General features: G+C 40.6%; 1 protein-coding gene and 1 pseudogene across 1 annotated transcript; both read left to right on the forward strand.

Annotated features, from left to right (window-relative positions):
* Positions 1-6,914: 6,914 nt before the first annotated feature.
* On the forward strand, positions 6,915-10,654 carry LOC110521639 (collectrin). The gene is made up of 6 exons (XM_021599326.3): positions 6,915-7,348; positions 8,016-8,074; positions 8,192-8,277; positions 8,496-8,612; positions 9,045-9,239; positions 9,324-10,654. Exons 1-6 carry the CDS (start codon positions 7,276-7,278, stop codon positions 9,454-9,456), a joined length of 663 nt encoding a protein of 220 aa, XP_021455001.1. The 5' UTR covers positions 6,915-7,275; the 3' UTR covers positions 9,457-10,654.
* LOC110522772 (magnesium-dependent phosphatase 1-like) lies at positions 10,372-20,349 on the forward strand (annotated as a pseudogene).
* Positions 20,350-20,485: the final 136 nt, after the last annotated feature.

Genomic DNA, 20,485 nt, shown 5'->3' on the forward strand with positions numbered 1-20,485 from the left:
TTCAATAATGAATGGTTAGCTGTTATGTGACAATTAGGTCAAAAACTCGATTTATTTTTTTGGTGAAGATGGCCATGGAAGTTCCCCAACATCCCCTCCCAAAATGTTACGGAACCTTCAAAAACACATGGAGCAACTGCGAAAAGAAATGGCTGAGGATATACTAAAATGTATGGTATGTAACAACATTTAATTCAAACTAAATTAACATTCTTGATTTTTATGTAGTTGTGTGGGATAGCCATCATGTGTGCCACTGATAAAGAACCTGGATGTGGCCCAAAGACTGTCTGGGTTAGTAACTTTATTTAACATGTTTATAATCTTTTGACAACAGTGACGGCATGTAAGACAATTTATGTTATAACACAATGGATGGCTAATTCGTCATTCATCATACTTCATTGACATTTGATATTATTTATAACGTGTTACGCTTTGTTTTGATCAAATGTTTTGCATGCCAACGGTGGTTCCATGTGCTGTGCCTAGGAATGAAGACAAAAGAGTTCAACAGAGTAAAGAACACAAACTGGAAGTGCTGTCTTTGTTGTTGAAAATGTATGCTATACCCCATCCACACTGAAGAGGCTCTGACATGTACATCAACCAGGGATAAAGAGAAAGTTTACACTGTGAAATGTTTCATACTTAAATGAAGTTGTGTCTGTTGAGGTCTACAATTTCTGTTAAATGTGTCAATATTAAATGTTTATTCATTGATTTACTGGCCACCATTACTATGGTTACATGTTCAGTATATGTATTGACCAGCAAACCCACTGCAGTCTACCTCACTAGCTCACTCTCCATCCCTGCTTTGGACAATTAATAGCATGACTCTCGTACTTTGCCCTTTTCCTTTATGGTTGATATTAACGACGAAAGGAGATATTATCTGTCTCTCTCCTATTGTGTACCACTGTTAAATACTGTGGAAAAATAAATAAAAAACAGGGAAAATAAGTACTTAGGACTACCAATTATTATAGATAAATATTAAAGAAAAGGGTAAACACAACACTGGACTGAACCCCCTAATTGTCAAAATAATATTAATGTACAACAATATAGAAGATATGTTATGGTTATGCAATATGGGTGTATATCCACTGCATGCTTCTTAGGTGTGTAATTGACATGACCAAGGAGGTATTGCAAATGTGAAACTATGAAAAATGTATGTTACACCACGTGACTTTACAGTACACAAACAAGAGTGTGCAGTATAGAAGGGTAGTCAGCGGACATTAGGTCACATGACCAAGGAGCTATTGAAATTTTACATTTTTAAAAATGAATGTAAAAACGTGTGAGATGAAAATGGACAAACTAAAGGGTGTGCAATGTGTAGGCCGTCTGAGTGGACATTCTGAACCTTGTTTGAAGTCACCAGGTCACATGACCAAGGAGTTATTGAAATTCAAAATTGTGAAAAATTCATGTAAAACCATGTGAGATGAAAATTGACAAACTAAAGGGTGTGCAATGTGTGTCTATGCCATCGGGTTAGCTGTTAAGAGAATTTTGTTCTCAATGTTCATAAACTGAACTTCAATTAAAATACTCTGTCTGTTACTAAGAATTTGTAAGGTTCTTATTAAAATGAAACAGACAGAGGCCAGTCTACCATAGTCAGCATGTTTATTTACGAGAGCTCTGCTTATCATTTCCTGTACATTGGTCTATATACCTCACATTTCGTCATAATTGTCACTCCTACTCTCAGAAAAAATTACAATATAGTTCACAAGTCTTCTCCTACTCATACATTGTCTGCCACCTGTTATACAATCTACTACAAGCCCAAGGTCTCTCCCCTCCCTGGGTGGGGACAGAAATTCCTGTAAGGAACACAGTAGTACAGCTTGTCTGTTGATAGCTCCTCTTATAATTTGAATCACACTTGCACCCTGCTTACATACTAAAAAGGAACAAAAAGTTATTGTTCTAATTCTGACTAAAACTACACACATTAGATTTATGATTATAATAAATTTCATACGATCATACAGTGACATTCTGTTAATTATAGTTCTACGTTAAATGTATACATCATTTAGTCATTATTCATAAAATTCATAACATTAACTACAACCAGTTTTGAAAGTGTTAGGAGTAATGGTTAAAGAGCTATTGAAAAACGTTTTTTTTATTTGTCACTATGTTGACCGTCCCTAACTGTTGTTGGTGGATGTAAGAAAAACTACAGGCGAATATCCATCGAATATCCAACCTGAAACTTTCTCTGTAGCCTAGCTGGTGGTGGCCGCATCCGTGCCTCTCTCCAGCAACCAGACAGGCCAAGTTAACCAGACAGGGAAAGTTACAGAGCTCAGCCATTTTTTATATTCATATAAACTCTAATTCGTGAAGCGTTCATTGTTTTGTTTTTTACATGAATAGCAAGTTTTAACCAACAACGGGATCATTGGACAGACCGCAGTGTTTCTGGGAAACATGTGCGTTTATTATGCTGACGTTGTCTTGGTTGCGCATAGGACAGGTTTCAAATTTAGCGATTACAATGTATAGATATTCTCTCAATGCGTGGCGTGAGCGGATAATCATAGATCAAATTATACATATCCTATGATACATATCCTGTCTTGTTTGAGAAACGGTGCAGACTCTATCCCAATGTTTGAAACTCAAAATGCAATTGCCTGGAGCTCAAACGCTCGGAATGACTGTAATTCTAACATAGTAGGCTGCAACAACGTAGTCTCAAACATATGTTTGTAACATTTAACCCTTATAATCTTGTGCGTGGTAATCAGTTGTGTTAGATTTCTGAGTGTTATGTATATTTTTATGCGTATTGTGCATGTGGCTAAATCCATCTGATATGTGAAGATGTGTGGGTGAGTTATGAATTTTCCCTCATCCCTCTGCTAGTGGATGGCATGTGGATGGCTGGGGGGCTGTTTATTGATAGGCTACACAGGATGGTCTAAGGTATTGATAGGCATTTCATATGTTTACATTTATTTTCTTGTTATAATGATGATTTACTATTTTCCCTTACACAGAAAATTTGACATGTCAGACTGACTCGATTCCAGATTTCAACTTTTTATTATTCAACCTATGGATGTTGATCATTTTTCTAGCATTTTAGCTAATCACTGACACTATAGAAAGCTGATTTCTTGGATGAATTTCTTAGCTTCTGCTCGACTCCCCTTTTATGTGTAAGATAAAAAAGAATCACATTGGCCTTGCTGGTTTTCCATACCAAACTCAGCTCTCAATATGAAGCAGTAGATTTGAATGCGTTTTTAATCAGAGAATATGATTATCCCTCTTCAAAAGAAGAGTGACTGATAGAAGCCAAGGCAACTCCTCCACTTTGTCCCATATTGCCCTACGTTTGTCTAGGATATGTGTTCCATGATCGTTACATGCTCCACGTCTTACTTGTTGACTGTTTCTCTCCTGTATTGAGAATAACCCAACGTTTTGCTCAAGATTTACACTGACGAGTTTACTAACACACAGCTAACATGCCTTGTTTTAGGTTTTGCCCGAAACAATTTCAACCCTTATGAGGTGGCCACATTAAATGTAACTGTTCTCACTTTGTCACACACAATGCTAGACAAATTGGTTTATGTGGTTGTGCAAAGGATCAGACTAATGTTGATGGGGCAAATAAAGTTAACTCTTCCTGTTGATGACACCCAACTATGGATGTGTGTGTGTGTGTGTGTGTGTGTGTGTGTGTGTGTGTGTGTGTGTGTGTGTGTGTGTGTGTGTGTGTGTGTGTGTGTTCAATGGGGGAGGGGGGGGGGGCACAGATTGGGTTTACAAACTACTGAATTATTCATACTTGAATTGCACAAGCACTGGGTGAGTTTTGGATCTCACTCCCAAGTTTTATTTTCCTCATCTGATAGAAGGTGACTTGCTAAAGATAGCATTGTTTTTTAATTCATCTTTGAATGTGATTTTGTCAGGTTTGAAATACATTTAGTTAAATATGACAGCTCTGTCTCCAGAGACAGAACAGTGACTAGTCACATTCCATTTAATCCATGTTTAAAGATTCAGTTAAATCTCTACTTCCTGATTGGGTCTAAAAGCATTTCAACACATTTACTAAGCTGGTTTAGAAAACAGTTCGAAATTGCAATTGCTTTTATGAACTATTGGCAGAAAATATGACATGTCAGCCGAGAACATGGAGATCATTTAGCAACCAAATATATGTTTTTTTAATGCTAATATTGGTTGATGCTAATTCTTAATACACATAGGCATATGTGTCACTACCTTTAATGTTGTTATTCAATTGTCTTACAGAACATGTTATTACATTGTGGCTTAACATGAAGTGTTAAGCTTATATTATTAGAAACAGAACATAATATTAAGAATTGATCTTGTGGTGATTTGTTTTCATAAATATTTTTCATATTTTCAAGGCAAACTTCCTCCCAGTGGGGAGAGGCTTTTTCAATTTAACTTTCTGTTTTTCAAAAAAGAAGGTACAATTTAACACTTGTGATAGTGCTACTTGAATTATGCATTTAAAGGCCATTCCTTAAATTTTATATCCATCTGATTCATACTTAATAAACTTTGAGAATACCATTGACCAAGCCAACCAATCTGAGCAACACACAAAGCCAGGGGGATTTGTAGGCTAGGCCCTAATTTATGCGTTTTCTGTCACCTGAAGCTGCATGGCAAATAGTCCAAGAACACAACAAAAGCACAAAGGACAATCCCTAAGGCCTAGTCAGCTCTTCCCCCTCCGATGGCCCAAAATGTTTCTCTGTTACAGTATCCAGAGGACTGACTATTGAATGTGTGATAGAATAATGCTAGTATCCATGTCTGGTATATATCTGAAACTTGTCCCCTAAACAGGACTCGGAAACTATCTATGTGTACAGTACCAGTCAAAAGTTTGGACACAACGACTCATTCCAGGGCTTTTCGTTATTTTTCTATATTACTTTAAGACATTAAGGGGCGGCAGGAAGCCTCGTGGTTAGAGCGTTGGGTTAGTAAGCGAAAGATTGCTTTATTCGAATCCCCGAGCTGACAAGGTAAAAAAAATAAGGCAGTTAACCCACTGTTCCTAGGCCGTCATTGTAAATAAGAATTTGTTCTTAACTGACTTGCCTAGTTAAATAAAGCTTAAATAATATATATATATATACAAGCCTTTAGATGTTGTTACACCCTGTGGAGATTGGGCCTTGTTACTCTGTAAACTTGTTATTGTGTGATTGGTCAATGGTGGTTGGTTTTGGGTTGAAGAGTTACACCTTCAGATGTTATAAATGGAATTAAATGCCTTTGTTGTCTCTCTTATCCTCTATCCCATCCATGGATGAAGGTTGTATGATCAATTCTCATTTCCTAGGCCAGAGGCCTAGGCATCTCTTTGTTCATGCGTTGTCTTGTAAGTTAACTTTAGACTCTATATGCTTTGAATAATGCCTTGTAATGCTTGTTAATGCTTGTAACTTAAGCTTTATGCCTTGTATGTGAATTCATTCATTGTACAATATTAATTAAATATCTGCCTTTGATATAGACAATTCTCAGACCAATTCTTGCTAGACAACGTCAACTCATTGCCTATTGTTTGCTTGTGTATTTGAATTATCTTTATGGAGGCAGATGAACATTTTAGTAGGCTAATTGCTTAGTCATGAGATATATAGAAATGAATGTAAAAATAATTACAGCATTTCATGATTCAACTAAAAGATGTCCACCATGAAAATATTGTCGCAGTTACATTGCGTAATTTATTGACAGTCTCTAATTAGCACCAGAGATAAAACTTTGTCACAGATGCACACCAGCCGACGGAAGCTAATTGGCGAAAGAAGTTGGCTAGCACTAGCTAGCCTAGACGACTTCAAGACACCAGCATGCTTACTGTTCCAATAGACTTCTAGTTTAGACTTCTGTGGATGCTTGTTAGCACTGGCTCATTAAACTATCTATAACTTCCTTCATACTGGACGCAGAGACATAAAAACGGTATCCACAATAATATTCTGTTGCAGCTAGCGATGTTAATAAAATATTTTTTTCTCAAATAATCCTGCAAAATATTTAACTAAATAAATTAATTGCAGGCCCCCTGCAGTACACCAGTTTAAAGCTAATTTGTTGTTTGTAGCCGGCAATCAGTAGATCCTCAACAAGAAGACCAAGTGTAATGTGTAAACCCATGTTTCTCATGAACAATTAATTATTAAACTAAAAATGGTGTTGACAAAAACCTTCACTGGTGAATAATGTACTACATTTATAGGTAATGTATCCAGGGAAGTGTGAATGCTTAATCAAGACACATTGCCTGAATCGTAAAAGTGTCATGTTACACTAGGTTTACCTTCATGGCACTGTAGAAGAATTCCTAAGACAGATACTGAGGTTGTTTCCTAAATGGTACCCTATGCCCTATAGGGCTCTGATCAAAAGCAGTGCACTATGTTGGGAATATAATGCAATTTGGGACATACACTGACTGACACTATGAAAGTTATTAACTATTAACACCCAGAAGAGAGGCGCTATCTTTCTTGACCTCTCTGTGACCTGTGGTGGAGAGTAAGTCTGAAGGTGTTAGCTCCCCTGGTTAGAAAAGGTAGTACAAATATGTTAATCGTTTCTACAAACTTCCTACTCGTGGTTTGTTAACTAGGATATATTGTTTCATTAATGTCAAATATATTCCTGTGTCTGGCCAAATACCCCTTAAACCCCAACATGGACACAAATGTAAAACAATAGAAGGAAATGATAGGAAGGGGTTGCTACTGGAACTGAAAAGCTACAAGCAAGGCAAACAGAAAGGTGGTGTAATTGCTGTACAGCAGGCCCACTGGGTAAACAGAAGCAGACTGGGTCTGTGTGTTTATATTCATGACATCTGCCTCCCTCTCACTCTATCAAACCTCTTCCACTTCTCTGAGGCTTGGACAAACAGTAGCTAGTGCTTTCACTGCTGCCCACACAGCTGCCCACACATTACTGTTGCTGTATTACTCTTCTCTCTGGGCAAGCTAACTGTACTGCTGGGGATGACTATTATAGGGCTGTTCACTTTTTTTAAAGTTGGGCCGGGAGAGTTGTAGCTTGCAGCTGTGTCATCGTTTAACCATTAAACCATAGTGGCCACCCCCTGTTTGATTCCAATTCCGTTGTTGACTTTGTTCTTCTCATTAATGTCTGACCACTGGGACTTTGACTGAACCAGCAGCACAGGAGATTCTGTCTTAGTTGTGTTCTTATCCATAGAGGATGTTGGTGAGGATCCTTGTTCTGCTCTACCTGGCGGGGGCACCAGCCCTAGCACAAACCCTCTGCCAGCCTAGTAAGTTACTCAGATAGATCTAAAGAAGACGCTTATGTCCTCACAATTTCTACTTGTTTTATTGCTTTTGTGTTTGGTTGGTTGTCATTCTTTAGTTTATATTAGTGTCACAAAATGTTATGTTTACAACCTCTTATTGTGTCCCTGAATGTTTATTTTATCTAGTTCGCCAAATATCTATAGTTTAATGTAGGGAGAGAGAGACTGTGCAATACTTGTCAGCTGATCAGAGTTTTCTCGAGGAAGAAGTTCACGTGGATGAGTATGGTTATAATGAGTAATTTCATGATTTAAAGGGTGTTTGATGTTGTTCTGTTGTTTATGCATTGTCATGTACTACATAGAGGTTTCTAGTTCAACAGTGAATGTTTGAGTGGACACACAGTAAATACTGTATGGTTGTACAGATAGTTCTTTATCAGGACGGTTTGAGGAACACTTTGTGAGGGATGTCCTATTTACTGTTGGTTTCATTGTCCTGTTTCTTTTTTTGTTGGACTATTTTCTACCTATCAACCCATGTGATTCAAGCCCACGTGTTTGTGTCCTCTAAAAGAAAGTGTGTTCTTGTACGCTCAATGTTTCATGGTGAATCCAAAGATGATTCAAATGTGTTTAAGACGGGGGTGAGAATCACTCATCAAGATGAGTCTTATTCTGTCTGTAGATGCATCAAATGGCTACAGAGTGCGAATCAGTATCAAAACTGCTTTGGGAAATCAGGCCGTACGTACTATTCTTACAAGTGTTCTCTCACATCATGGGTCCGATATGAAAAGTTTTAAATACAACATTTAGAACTACATTGTGCTGGGTGATGAAATGTCCTTTTTTTGTCTGCAGTATGAATGGAATGAGAATGAAATGTTCCTTTTCCGAGCAACTATGGCCTTTGCCATGAGGAGGTGCTACAAAACAGAAACTTACAAGTAAGAACTAAACTTGTGCCATATATTAAAACTGAAATCAAAGCACAGTGTTGTACAGCATAATGTTTTTTCACTTCCTGCAAAGATGAATTTCCAGCATTCCGGTGTGCATATTGTATGACTTCTGTTCAAGTCAATAAAAATGTATTCCTGGTGTGTTGGTGTAATGCTGACAACATGGCATTCATGGCATTATGTTGTTTGTGGGACTTTTCCAGTGTCGACAACATTATCGTGTGTAATCAGACTCTGAGGGTGTCCTTCTGGTTTGTGGTGACATCACCAGAAAACTCCACCATGCTTATTCCTAAGGCAGATGTGGAGAAAGCTGTGAGGTAATTTCTTGGTCTACTTTAAAAGGAAAATATCCTGGTATACACCTGTAGATGAACTGAACTCTGAAGTAAAAAGGTGAACGTAAACAGCCACCTGAGTATCTGATAGATAAAACAGAAAATAGATATTATGCTTATAATCTGAACCACAAGGCATGTGGTATTCACACAGATTCAGAGACCTGTAAAAGGTGAGATTTACCAATTAGACTTAAAGTAACCCAGTCCATGTTTTTTTTATTTTCCAGGCAAGTCAGTTAAGAACAAATTCTTATTTTCAATGACGGCCTAGGAACAGTGGGTTAACTGCCTTGTTCAAGGGCAGAGTGACAGATTTGTACCTTGTCAGGTCGGGGATTTGAACTTGCAACCTTTCTGTTACTAGCCCAACGCTCTAACCACCACGCTACCCTGCCACCCCATGTCTAATAGCATGTCAAGGCATCGCATCAACAACGCCTTCCTCCTGACAGATAGGACTCTGGAGTTTCTGGGCATCCACCCCACACTGGCAGAGCCAGTCAACCCTGACACCCCTCCCTGGCTCATCGTGTTTGGAGTGGTCATAGGGGCTGTGTTTGCTGGAATCATCGCCCTGCTCGTATCCTCTCTGCTTCAAAAGAGACGGTGAGTCCACCCTTTGACAACACTTCTGTCTCTCTGTTGATAATGCTGTGTTTTGCTATTGAACTATGGCTCATTCTAACCCAGGAAAGAGAAAGGGATGATGGAGGATGGGCAGGATGAAGAGGACATGCAGGTGAAAGGAGTGGAGAATGGCAACGTCCTGGACGGCATCTACAACAGAGGATTCACAGATGACGATCGCTTCACAAAGCTGTAAAGGCTTCCCCTGTAAAATGCTACCAAGCAAGCACAGGATGGGCCAAGAGACATTAAAAACCATTACAAATAGACTTTTATGCACTGTGTCTACAGTTTAAAACTGCATTTGCTGTTTATTTTGGTTGTGTTTAAAACGATTTTGTGCCCAATATAAATAAATGGTAAATAATGTATTGTGTCATTTTGGAGTCACTTTTATTGTAAATAAGAATAGAATATATTTTTAAACACTTCTACATTAATGTGGATGCTACCATTTATATTGGGCACAAAATAATATGAAAGACAGCAAATGCATTCAACAAGTTTGTAAAGTCACAAGCTTGATGTAATCATTGCATGCTAGGAATATGGGACCAAAAACTGAACTTTGGACTATTTTTAATAATACACATAGGTGAAGTGGTCCCAATACTTTTGGTCCCCTAAAATGGGGGCGACTATGTACAAAAAGTGCTGTAATTTCTAAACAGATCACCCGAAAGTGATGTAAATACCCACAAATTAAAGCTGACATTCTGCACTTTAACCTCATAGTCATTGTATCATTTAAAATCCAAAGTGCTGGAGTAAAGAGCCAAAACAACCAGAAATGTGTCACTGTCCCAATACCTTTGGAGCTCACTGTAAGTTAAAAAAACTGCTTTTGAGATAGGCTATAGCGAACACAACACATTTCAGTTCTGTTTTATCCATGGCTTTAGTTAAGCATTTCTGCAAACCGAGTAGGTGGCATCTGGTCAACAATTTTAATGTATATTTCAAAATAATGGTCAAATAATAGAATCCCTTAATAAACAGTGATCTTGTTCATTTAGAAATCACGAGTACTTCATATCAATCACAAATCTGAAAATAATGAAAACGTAGCAACAGAGAGGCACAAATATATCCGAGAAGGAGGAGAACCACCATGATAATTGATTTACATGTAACTAAGAAATGATTGATGTAATGTCTTCGCTAGCTCCAGCATCTAGTTAAGCGTTAACCACCTATTGAAGTTGTTTACTGCTTTGTTTTGCACAATGTGATCAAATAAAGAAGAACACCAGAACAGATGGGTTTAAATGTCGAATATGTACATTTCCAGTCATTGTTTTAAAGAGCACCCATTTTGATTTTGTATTGTTTGTTATGAAAATCTATTGAGTGAATCAGAGGAAATACAAATAAACTGTCATTTAGATATGTCTCTTCCTTGGCTATTGCGGAATCTCTCTTTCAACCTCTCTAGTCTGTTGAGATTAAAACAGGTTAAACGTCATTAAGGACTACCTCTTTATTCAGCTACAGCACATGGAGAATGATTAAAGGCAAAGGGGGATACCTCGTCCGTTGTAAAACGGAATGCCTTCAACTGAAATGTGTCTTCCAAAAGTTAACTCAACCCCTCTGAATCAGAGAGGTGATGGGGGCTGCCATAAATCGACATCCACGTCTTCGGTGCCCGGGGAACAGTGGGTTAACTGCCTTGCTCAGTGGCAGAACGACAGATTTTTACCTTGTCATGGACACACGATGGAACACAGAAACACATTCAGTCAGTGGCTGCAATTACACATGCATATGTGGTAGATGAGGTGTCAAATGTAACACGATTTGAATTTTACACGCTGTTCTAAACCAGTTCCTCAGCAATAATTAAATGGCTAAATGGGTGGCTCTTATCTTCCTTAATTAAATATCTCTGATGGGTAGGTCTTCTACCAGTTCCAACTCTGGGTCCTTGTATTTATTTAGATCAAATGTAGCATCAGCATCAGCAACTCTAATGCAGCTGGCAACAAACTCAAGTGTGCTGTTCAAGTACCTTTGATCCCTCACCAGAAAGGACAACATGTTACAAAGGGAAAGCTTCTGTGATGAATTGATTTGAGAACACCAAAACAACCACATTGGAAAGCGACAGTGTAAGCTAGCTAGTCCTACAATTTTGATGATTCAATACATTTGAGGATTGTTATTAGCGTTTGACTAATATATAATTGAAAATGTAACTTCTTAACTCAGGAAATAGCTAACAATAGCTTTGTTGTTTTTGACCTGGGTAAATTGAAAAGCTAGCTGACTAGATATATACTGTATCTAACTGTAGCTAGCTAGCTAACATTAGATAGCCACGTAGCTAACTAGCTATGTTCGTTAAAGAGAAAGAACACTGACAAATATCATACCTAGCTAAAACCAGAGCAGAAAAAGAAGACTGTCACAGCTAAAGTAGTGTCTAGCTAACCGTCATGTGTTTCGGTCTGTTTCTGTACCCTTCATCCCCCATCTCATCTGCTTTGTTTTTGTTTTCTCCCTATCTCAGATTATACTCTTTGGCCCTTCTGGGTAGATACCCATGTGGACCCACCACTTCAAAGGCAATGTGTGAGTTTCCCGATCAAAAATCGTGAAATTGATTGATGAGTTGCAAGCTAGTGATGGCTTTAGGCTATGTTCTTCTCTAAATCCTCTCCAATTCTTACACAAATTACATTTCAGCCATGTCTTTTCAGATTTATAATAATATCACGTCTTTCCCTACAGGGGAGTGGTGTTGGATGCAAGAGGAGAGAAAATCTAACTGTCCCAAGAAACAATGGACATACTCACTTCTCTACATGACCAGGGGATCCAGACTGGAGTGGCATCACGGTTAGTTCACACAGGGATCAACTGCATGCTATTTTATTTTATAATCTGATTAAATATCTATGTAAAACTTGTTTAGACAATGGCAATTTATGTTCTTAGCCTCTAGATGGGCAATTCTTTGAAATTATTAAAATTTCCTTCTATTCCCCAGCACAGGGGAGGTGAATGGAGCCAATCAGCTGTTGTCTCTCTTAAATTTCAACCAATTTCAACCAATACATATCCTTCAAGGAAATATACCCATGGTCAAAGGTCCCTTACTTCAAAAAGTACACATCTAAATTTGAGATTATACGACCACTGCCACCGGTCCTGAACGATTATTCTGTCTTCAACACAAATACTGTTAGTTGGAGAATGGAAGTGTGTGTTTGTGTGTTTCAAATCAAATCACATTTTATTAGGCACATGCTTCATAATCAACAGGTGTAGACTAACAGTGAAATCCTTACTTACGGCAATGCAGAGAGAGAGAAAATAGAGAAAAGTCATAACACGTCATAATAAAAGTAATAATAAATACCCAATGAGTAACAATAACGTGGCCATATAGACACAGGGTACTAGTACCGGGTCGATGTGCAGGGGTACATGGTAACTGAGGTAGATATGTACATAGAACTATGAATAAAGGCAACAGGATAGATAATAAACAGTAGCAGCAGGGTATGTGATGAGTCAAGAGTTAGTGCAGAAAGGTTGACTATCTGGTCAATGCAGATAGTCCGGTTAGCTATTTGGTTAACTATTTAGCTAACTATTTAGCAGTCTTATGGCTTGGGGGTAGAAGCTGCTCAAGGTCTTGTTGGTTCCAGACTTGGTGCATCGGTACTGCTTGCCGTACGGTAGCAGAGAGAACCGCCTATGACTTGGGTGGCTGGAGACTTTGACCATTTTTAAGGCCTTCCTCTGACACTGCCTAGCATACAGGTCCTGGGTGGCAGGGAGCTCGACTCCAGTGATGTACGCATTACCCTCCATAGGGCCTTGAGGTCAGATGCCAAGCAGTTGCCATACCAAGCGGTGATGCAGCCAGACAAGATGCTCTCAATGGTGCAGCTGTAAAACGTTTTGAGGATCTGAGGACCCAATGCCAATTACTTTCAGCCTCCTGAGGGGGAAGAGGCGTTGTCGTGCCCTCTTCACGACTGTGTTGGTGTGTGTGGACCATGATATATCCTTAGTGATGTGGACACCAAGGAACTTGAAGCTCTCGACCCGCTCCACTACCGCCCTGTCAATGTGAATGGGCTGTGCTTTGCCCTCTGTTTCCTGTAGTCCACGATCATCTCCTTTGTCTTGCTGACGTTGAGGGAGAGGTTGTTGTCCTGGCACCACACTACCAGGTCTCTTACCTCCTCCCTATATGCTGTCTTATCATCGTCGGTGATCAGGCCTACCACCGCCGTGTCGTCAGCAAACTTGATGTTGTTGGAGTCGTGGGGGCAACGCAGTCATGGGTGAACAGGGAGTACAGGAAGGGACTAAGCACGCACCCCTGAGGGGTCCCTGTGTTGAGGGTCAGCGTGGCTGATATGTTGTTGCCTACCCTCACCACTTGGAGGCGGCTGGTCAGGAAGTCCAGGATCCAGTTGTAGAGGGAGATGTTCAGTCCCAGGATCCTTAGGTTAGTGATGAGCTTGGATGGTACTAGGGTGTTGAATGCTGAGCTGTCGTCAGTGAACAACATTCTCATATATGTGTTCCTCTTGTCCAGGTGGGAGAGGGCAGTGTGGAGTGCAATTCAAATTGCGTTATCTGTGGATCCGTTCGGGGCGGTGTATGAATTGGGGTGGGTCCAGGGTATCTGGGATGATGGTGTTGATGTGAGACATGACCAGCCTTTCAAAGTGTTTCATGGCTACAGATGTGAGCGCTACAGGGCGATAGTAATTTAGACATGTTACCTTGGTGTTCTTGGGCACAGGGACTATGGTGGTCTGCTTAAAACATGTAGGTATAACAGACTGGGTCAGGGAGAGGTTGAAAAATGGCAGTGTAGACACTTGCCATTGGTCAGTGCATGCTCTGACTATGCGTCCTGGTAATCCGTCTGTTCTTGTGAATGTTGACCTGTTTAAAAGGTCTTACTCACATCGGCTCTATTATCATGCTTGCTTCAAAGCTGCCGTACAAAGCAATTAGCTCGTCTGGTAGGCTCAGGTTACTTGTAATCTGTGATAGTTTGCAAGCCCTGCCACATCCGAGGAGCATCAGAGCCAGGGTAGTAGGATTCGTTTTTAGTCCTGTATTTTTTGCTTTGCCTGTTTGATGGCTCGTCGGAGGTCGTAGTGGGAGGATAGAGTTACGGTCAGATTTGCCAACTGGAGGGCGAAAGAGCTTTGTAACCGTTTGTGTGTGTGGAGTAAATGTGATCTAGAGTTTAGTCTCCTCTAGTTGCACATGTGACATGCTTGCAGAAATGAGGTAAAAACCCATTTCAGTTTCCTTGCAGTAAAATCACCGGCCACTAGGAGCCCCTCCTCTGGAAGAGCATGTTATTGTTTTGTTTGTGTCCTTATGTCCTTCCTATACAGTTTGTTGAGTGCTGTCTTAGTGCCAGCAACAATTTGTGGTGATAAATAGATATATAATATAGATGAAAACTCTCTTGTGAAATACACTGAACAAAAATATAAAGGCAACATGTAAAGTGTTGGTCCCATGTTTCAGCTAAAATAAAATATCCCAGAAATTGTCCATACTGCACAAAAAGCATATTTCTCAAATTTTGTGCACACATTTGTTTACATCCCTCTTAGTGAGCATTTCTCCTTCACTAAGATAATCCACCTGACAGGTGTGGCATATCAAGAAGCTAATTAAACAGCATGATCATTACACAGGTGCACTTTGAGCTGGGGACAATAAAACACCACTAAAATGTGCAGTTTTGTCACACAACACAATGTCACAGATGTCTCAAGTTGAGGTAGCATGCAATTGGCATGTTGACTGCAGGAATGTCCACCAGAGCTGTTGCCAGATAATTTAATGTTCATTTCTCTACCATAAGCTGCCTCCAACATAATTTAAAATAATTTGGCAGTGTGTCCAACTGGCAGACCACGTGTATGATGTCATGTGGGCAAGCGGTTTGCTAATGTCAACGTTGTGAACAGAGTGCCACATGGTGGCGGTGGGGTTATGGTATGGGCAGGTATAAGCTACAGACAACGAACACAATTGCATTTTATCTATGGCAATTTGAATTCACAGAGATACCGTGATGAGATCCTGAGGTCCATTGTCGTGCCTGTCATCTGCCGCGATCAACTCATGTTTTAGCATGATAATGCACAGCCCCATGTCGCAAGGATCTATACACAATTTCTGGAAGCTAAAAATGTCCCAGTTCTTCCATGGTCTGCATATTCACCAAACATGTCACCCATTGAGCATGTTTGGGATGTTCTGGATCAACGTTTATGACAGCGTGTTCCAGTTTCAACCGATATCCAACAACTTCATACAGCCATTGAAGAGGAGTGGGACAACATTCCATAGCCCACAATCAACAGCCTGATCCACACTTTGCGAAGGAGATGTGGGGTGGTCACATCAGATACTGACTGGTTTTCTGATCCACACCCTTACATTTTTTAAAAGGTATCTGTGACCAATAGATGCATATCTCCATTTCCAGTCATGTGAAATCCAAAGATTAGGGACTAATTAATTTATTTCAATTGACTGATTTCCTTATATGAACTGTAACTCACTAAAATCTTTAACATTTTGTCATTTATATTTTTGTCCAGTATATTATGGTCTACAGCTTATCGTGACGGAATCTAACTCATGCGAGCAGAACCATGAGACTTCCTTATTAGATATCGGGCACCAGCTGAAAGACATACCCCTCCCCTCCTAACCTTACCCGACGCTGCTGTACGGTCTTGACGATGCAAAGAAACAGGATCAGAGAAACAGGATATTACAGTTCAGGTCCCATTGATAGAATAGTCTCAAACAGAGCTTGTCCAATTTGTTCTCCAGTGATTATACTGTACGTTCGCCAATAGAACGGAGGATAGAGGCAGATTATTTATACGCCAACATAGTTTCTATAGGGTGCCCACACGCTGGCCTCTCTTGCGCCGCCTTTTCCGAGTCTCGAGGTTTAGTTCCTGGTCCGGGGTGTGCAGTATTTCCTGCGTCACTGACTCAAGAAGAAATCGTCATTCAAATCGAGGTTAGTGACAACTGTCCAGAAGCGGTTTTGGGTCATAGGAAACGATGGCAGAAACTTTATGTACAAAAAAAAGTTAGGATTAGCGCAAAAAAAAAAAACACACATAATAGCAGAAACGGCAGCTACCCTTTTCGGCAACATTCTTTCATGTTTGTGTTTATGCTTGGGTAACTGGTCGTCAAAGTGTGTTTGTAGTGGAACTCACTGTCATTGTGTCTTTGTTCAGGCTCCAGGCAGACAGTGGATTCAAGTTTCAGTGAGATGACTTTCTTTGATGCTGAACACAGGAACATCAAAGACATCATTCGACTAGGTACTTTACACCTCCATAAAGTATATAATCTCAAACCAATTTATAACTTCATGAAGTCCACTCTAACTTCCAAAGTCATTCAAATACATACACAACAGAGAAAATATATCAATGATTTCAAAATTATTCTATACCATGAGAGTGTCATGACATCTGTTTTGGAGTATAGCAACTTAGCAACTGTTTCGAACTGGCTCGTAGCTTTTAACAAAAAGGGAGACAACGTGGAGATATATGTTTATTAAATAAAGTCAACAAAATTCAGCAAAAAAAAGAAATGTCCTCTCAAAATTAACAGTTAGTGTCTGGTGTGGCCACCAGCTGCATTAAGTACTGCAGTACATCTCCTCCTCATGGAATGCACCAGATTTGCTAGTTCTTGCTGTGAGATATTACCCCACTCTTCCTCCAAGGCACCTGCAAGTTCCTGTACATTTCTGGGGGGGAATGGGCCTAGCCCTCACCCTCCGATACAACAGGTCCCAGACGTGCTCAATGGGATTGAGATCTGGGCTCTTCTCTGGCCAAGGTAGAACACTGACATTCCTGTCTTGCAGGAAATCACGCACAGAACAAGCAAAATGGCTGATGGCATTGCCATGCTTGAGGGTAATGTCAGGATGATCCTGCAGGAGGAGGACCACATGAGGGATTATGATTTCTTCCCTGTAACACACAGCATTGAGATTGCCTGCAATGACAACAAGCTCAGTCCGATGATGCTGTGACACACCGCCCCAGACCATGACGGACCCTCCACCTCCAAATCGATCCCGCTCCAGAGTACAGGCCTCGGAGTAACGTTCATTCCTTCGACGATTAACGAGAATCCGACCATCACCCCTAATGAGACACTTTTTGCCAGTCCTGTTTGGTCCAGTGACGGTGGGTTTGTGCCCATAGACGACGTTGTTGCCGGTGATGTCTGGTGAGGACCTGCCTTACAACAGGCCTACAAGCCCTCAGTCCAGCCTCTCTCAGTCTATTGAGGACAGTCTGAGCATTGATGGAGGGATTGTGCGTTCCTGGTGTAACTTGGGCAGCTGTTGTTGCCGTCCTGTACCTGTCCCGCAGGTGTGATGTACCGATCCTGTGCAGGTGTTGTTACACGTGGTCTGCCACTGCAAGGATGATCAGCTGTCCATCCTGTCTCCCTGTAGCTCTGTCTTAGGCGTCTCACAGTACGGACATTGCCATTTATTGCCCTGACCACATCTACTTGGTTCTGCAAAGCCACTTTTGTGAGTCAAAACATACTCATCTGCCAAAATCGCAGCTTCAGAGACAGTCTTCACTTTTCGGTCGCTAATGTACGTGGCTATTCGATCAGGGATTGTGTCCTTAAATTGCTCTAGCATAATCAGCCCCTGGAAAGTCGTAACCGCAGAGGCAGAACACCAGCGATTCATCTGTGAAGATAACTTTTGCACAAACTCAATATGACTCTGTTTATCATCCCTTTTTAAAGTTCTAAATCATTCACGGTAGCCTCAGGAACCAATTCGTAAATCTGTAGCACAGCCATTTTAACCTTAGCATAGCTGAGACTGTCGGCTACACCAAGAGCTGAATATGCTTCCTGCGCTTTACCAGTCAACACACACTGCAACATTAAAGTGAGATCAGAATTAGGCCAACTCCTAGCGTAAGCAACAGTCAAAAAACGAAAATAAGTCTTAGTGTCCTCCTCATTAAATTTTGTCAACAGCTGTAAGTTTCCAACAATATCATATGTGTCCGGGGCACGAACGAGCGACCCCTAGCTAAATCAGGGTCACCTTCCCTAAGCAAACTCTCCCCCAAGAGCTTTCCTTCTCTAACCAATTCTAGCCACTCTTGTTGCAGCTTGATTTTAGCACGCTCCAAATCCTGTTTAAATTCTTTTTCATGCTTAACACAATCAGCATGCTCCAAATCCTGTTTAAGTTCCAATTCCTTTCCATGCTTAACACGATCATGCTCTAGCTGTAACAGCTGAAAAAGACTACTAGGCTAACAGATGGAGCGCCCAATGTAGCGAAATGGGGAGATGGCTGGGGAGGTGGCGATTCCTCAGCAGAGTCTGCCCCAGTGATACCTACGAGTATGCCAATCTCCATCAGATTGGCCTTCAATATCAATCTAACATAATTGTTTTGATGTATATCACTAATTTCACTAATTTCTAACAGTTCCTCTGATGGAACGCGAATGAACTTGTCTACATTAGACGCCATAGTCACAAGTAGCTGCAAAAAAAAATGTTGCTCTGCCCCTCTGCTGAGCACACCAGACCAAACCACAACAAGAGAAGCACCAATCAAACTGGGCACCACAGGAGAGAGATGAGCTATATCAGGAGCTTCTCCAAATCCTACAATAATGCAACCCTAGTCTTGGTGCGAATTTGCGACGCCCAACGTATTCCAAAATGGAACATGTCGCTAAGCCTAACAGGGGAAAAGACAGGCTATAGCTCCGGGTCGCAAATAGCACTACTCTACCCAAATCTCCCACTGAGGTACACAGGGGATTGAACTGACCTTCTCGGACCGATGTCCCAACAGCGAGTATAGCAAGAGCCTCTCCGATGCAGCATACAACCAACTAACCACCGCAGTGGCAAGTTTACCAAACAAACAAAGGCAACCAACCCTGGGCCTACCAAACAGCGCAACTCAAAGAAAGTTGTAACAAGAGATGCAAACAAAGCACCTCCAGTGTTTATCAAACAGTGACTTCACATTTTCTCCCCAACAAAATACTAATATCAGTTAGCCTAACGACACTAGTAGTAATCCTACTTACATACTTTCCAAGCCTGTTTGATGACATCATCGGACAACCAAAATCACCTCGAAGGCACTATGCCGTACACTTATAAGACTAGGCAGTGAATATCAGCCAAAGCGCATCCCAATTAGCATTAACCCAATTAGCATTAACCCAATTAGCATTAACCCAATTAGCATTAACCCAATTAGCATTAACTCAATTAGCATTAACCCAATTAGCATTAACCCAATTAGCATTAACCCAATTAGCATTAACCCAATTAGCATTAACTCAATTAGCATTAACCCAATTAGCATTAACCCAATTAGCATTAACTCAATTAGCATTAACCCAATTAGCATTAACCCAATTAGCATTAACCCATAATGCAACAAAATACTAAACGCCAAAATGTTTAGCATCCAACCTTATGATCCCGGACGAGCCCCCACTTGTTACATAACCGGCTCGAAGCCCATAACAAAGAGGGAGACAAACATTTTCATTAAATAAAGTAAACTATATCCAAGTAATAATGGAATGTGTAGTCAGTAGTGTGAGTGGATGCATGCACAGATGGTGATAATGAGGCGTGTTGAGAGATGCCAAAACAAATGAACATAAAGACGCCTCAAAATGCCACAACCAAAAATAACAGTGTGTCTGCATGAAGAGAGTCTCCTCAATGTATGGGGGAAAGGTGTATTTATCCCTGGGACACACCTGGGCCCAGGTGTGTCCCATTTCGCTGACGACCCTCCCGGCTGCGCCCACCAACAAGAACAAAGAGAAAGAATTTGGCAGACAGAGTGGGAGGGTCGTCACACAAGTATGTTGCATAAACCGTTCACTCCCAAAGGAGATAACAAGACGAGTAACTTTACTTTAATTTACCCTCAGGTGTGCAGTGTGTTCTGGTTCCTAAAAGAGTGACTATGAGACTAGTGGTTGAAGAGATTCTACAGTTCTCCCAGGGTGCAAAATGAGTACTTGAGGACAGAGTTGACGCATTGATGCAATACATAGACTTGACCTCTGTGGGCAGTGTTGCACTGCCACAAACCTAAATATCAGCACTTCACTGTTTTCAACATTACTACACATTTTATGTGTATAACCAAC

Source organism: Oncorhynchus mykiss, chromosome 4 (assembly GCF_057628025.1).
Source record: "Oncorhynchus mykiss isolate SJ-2025 chromosome 4, ASM5762802v1, whole genome shotgun sequence".
Taxonomy (NCBI): Eukaryota; Metazoa; Chordata; class Actinopteri; order Salmoniformes; family Salmonidae; genus Oncorhynchus; species Oncorhynchus mykiss.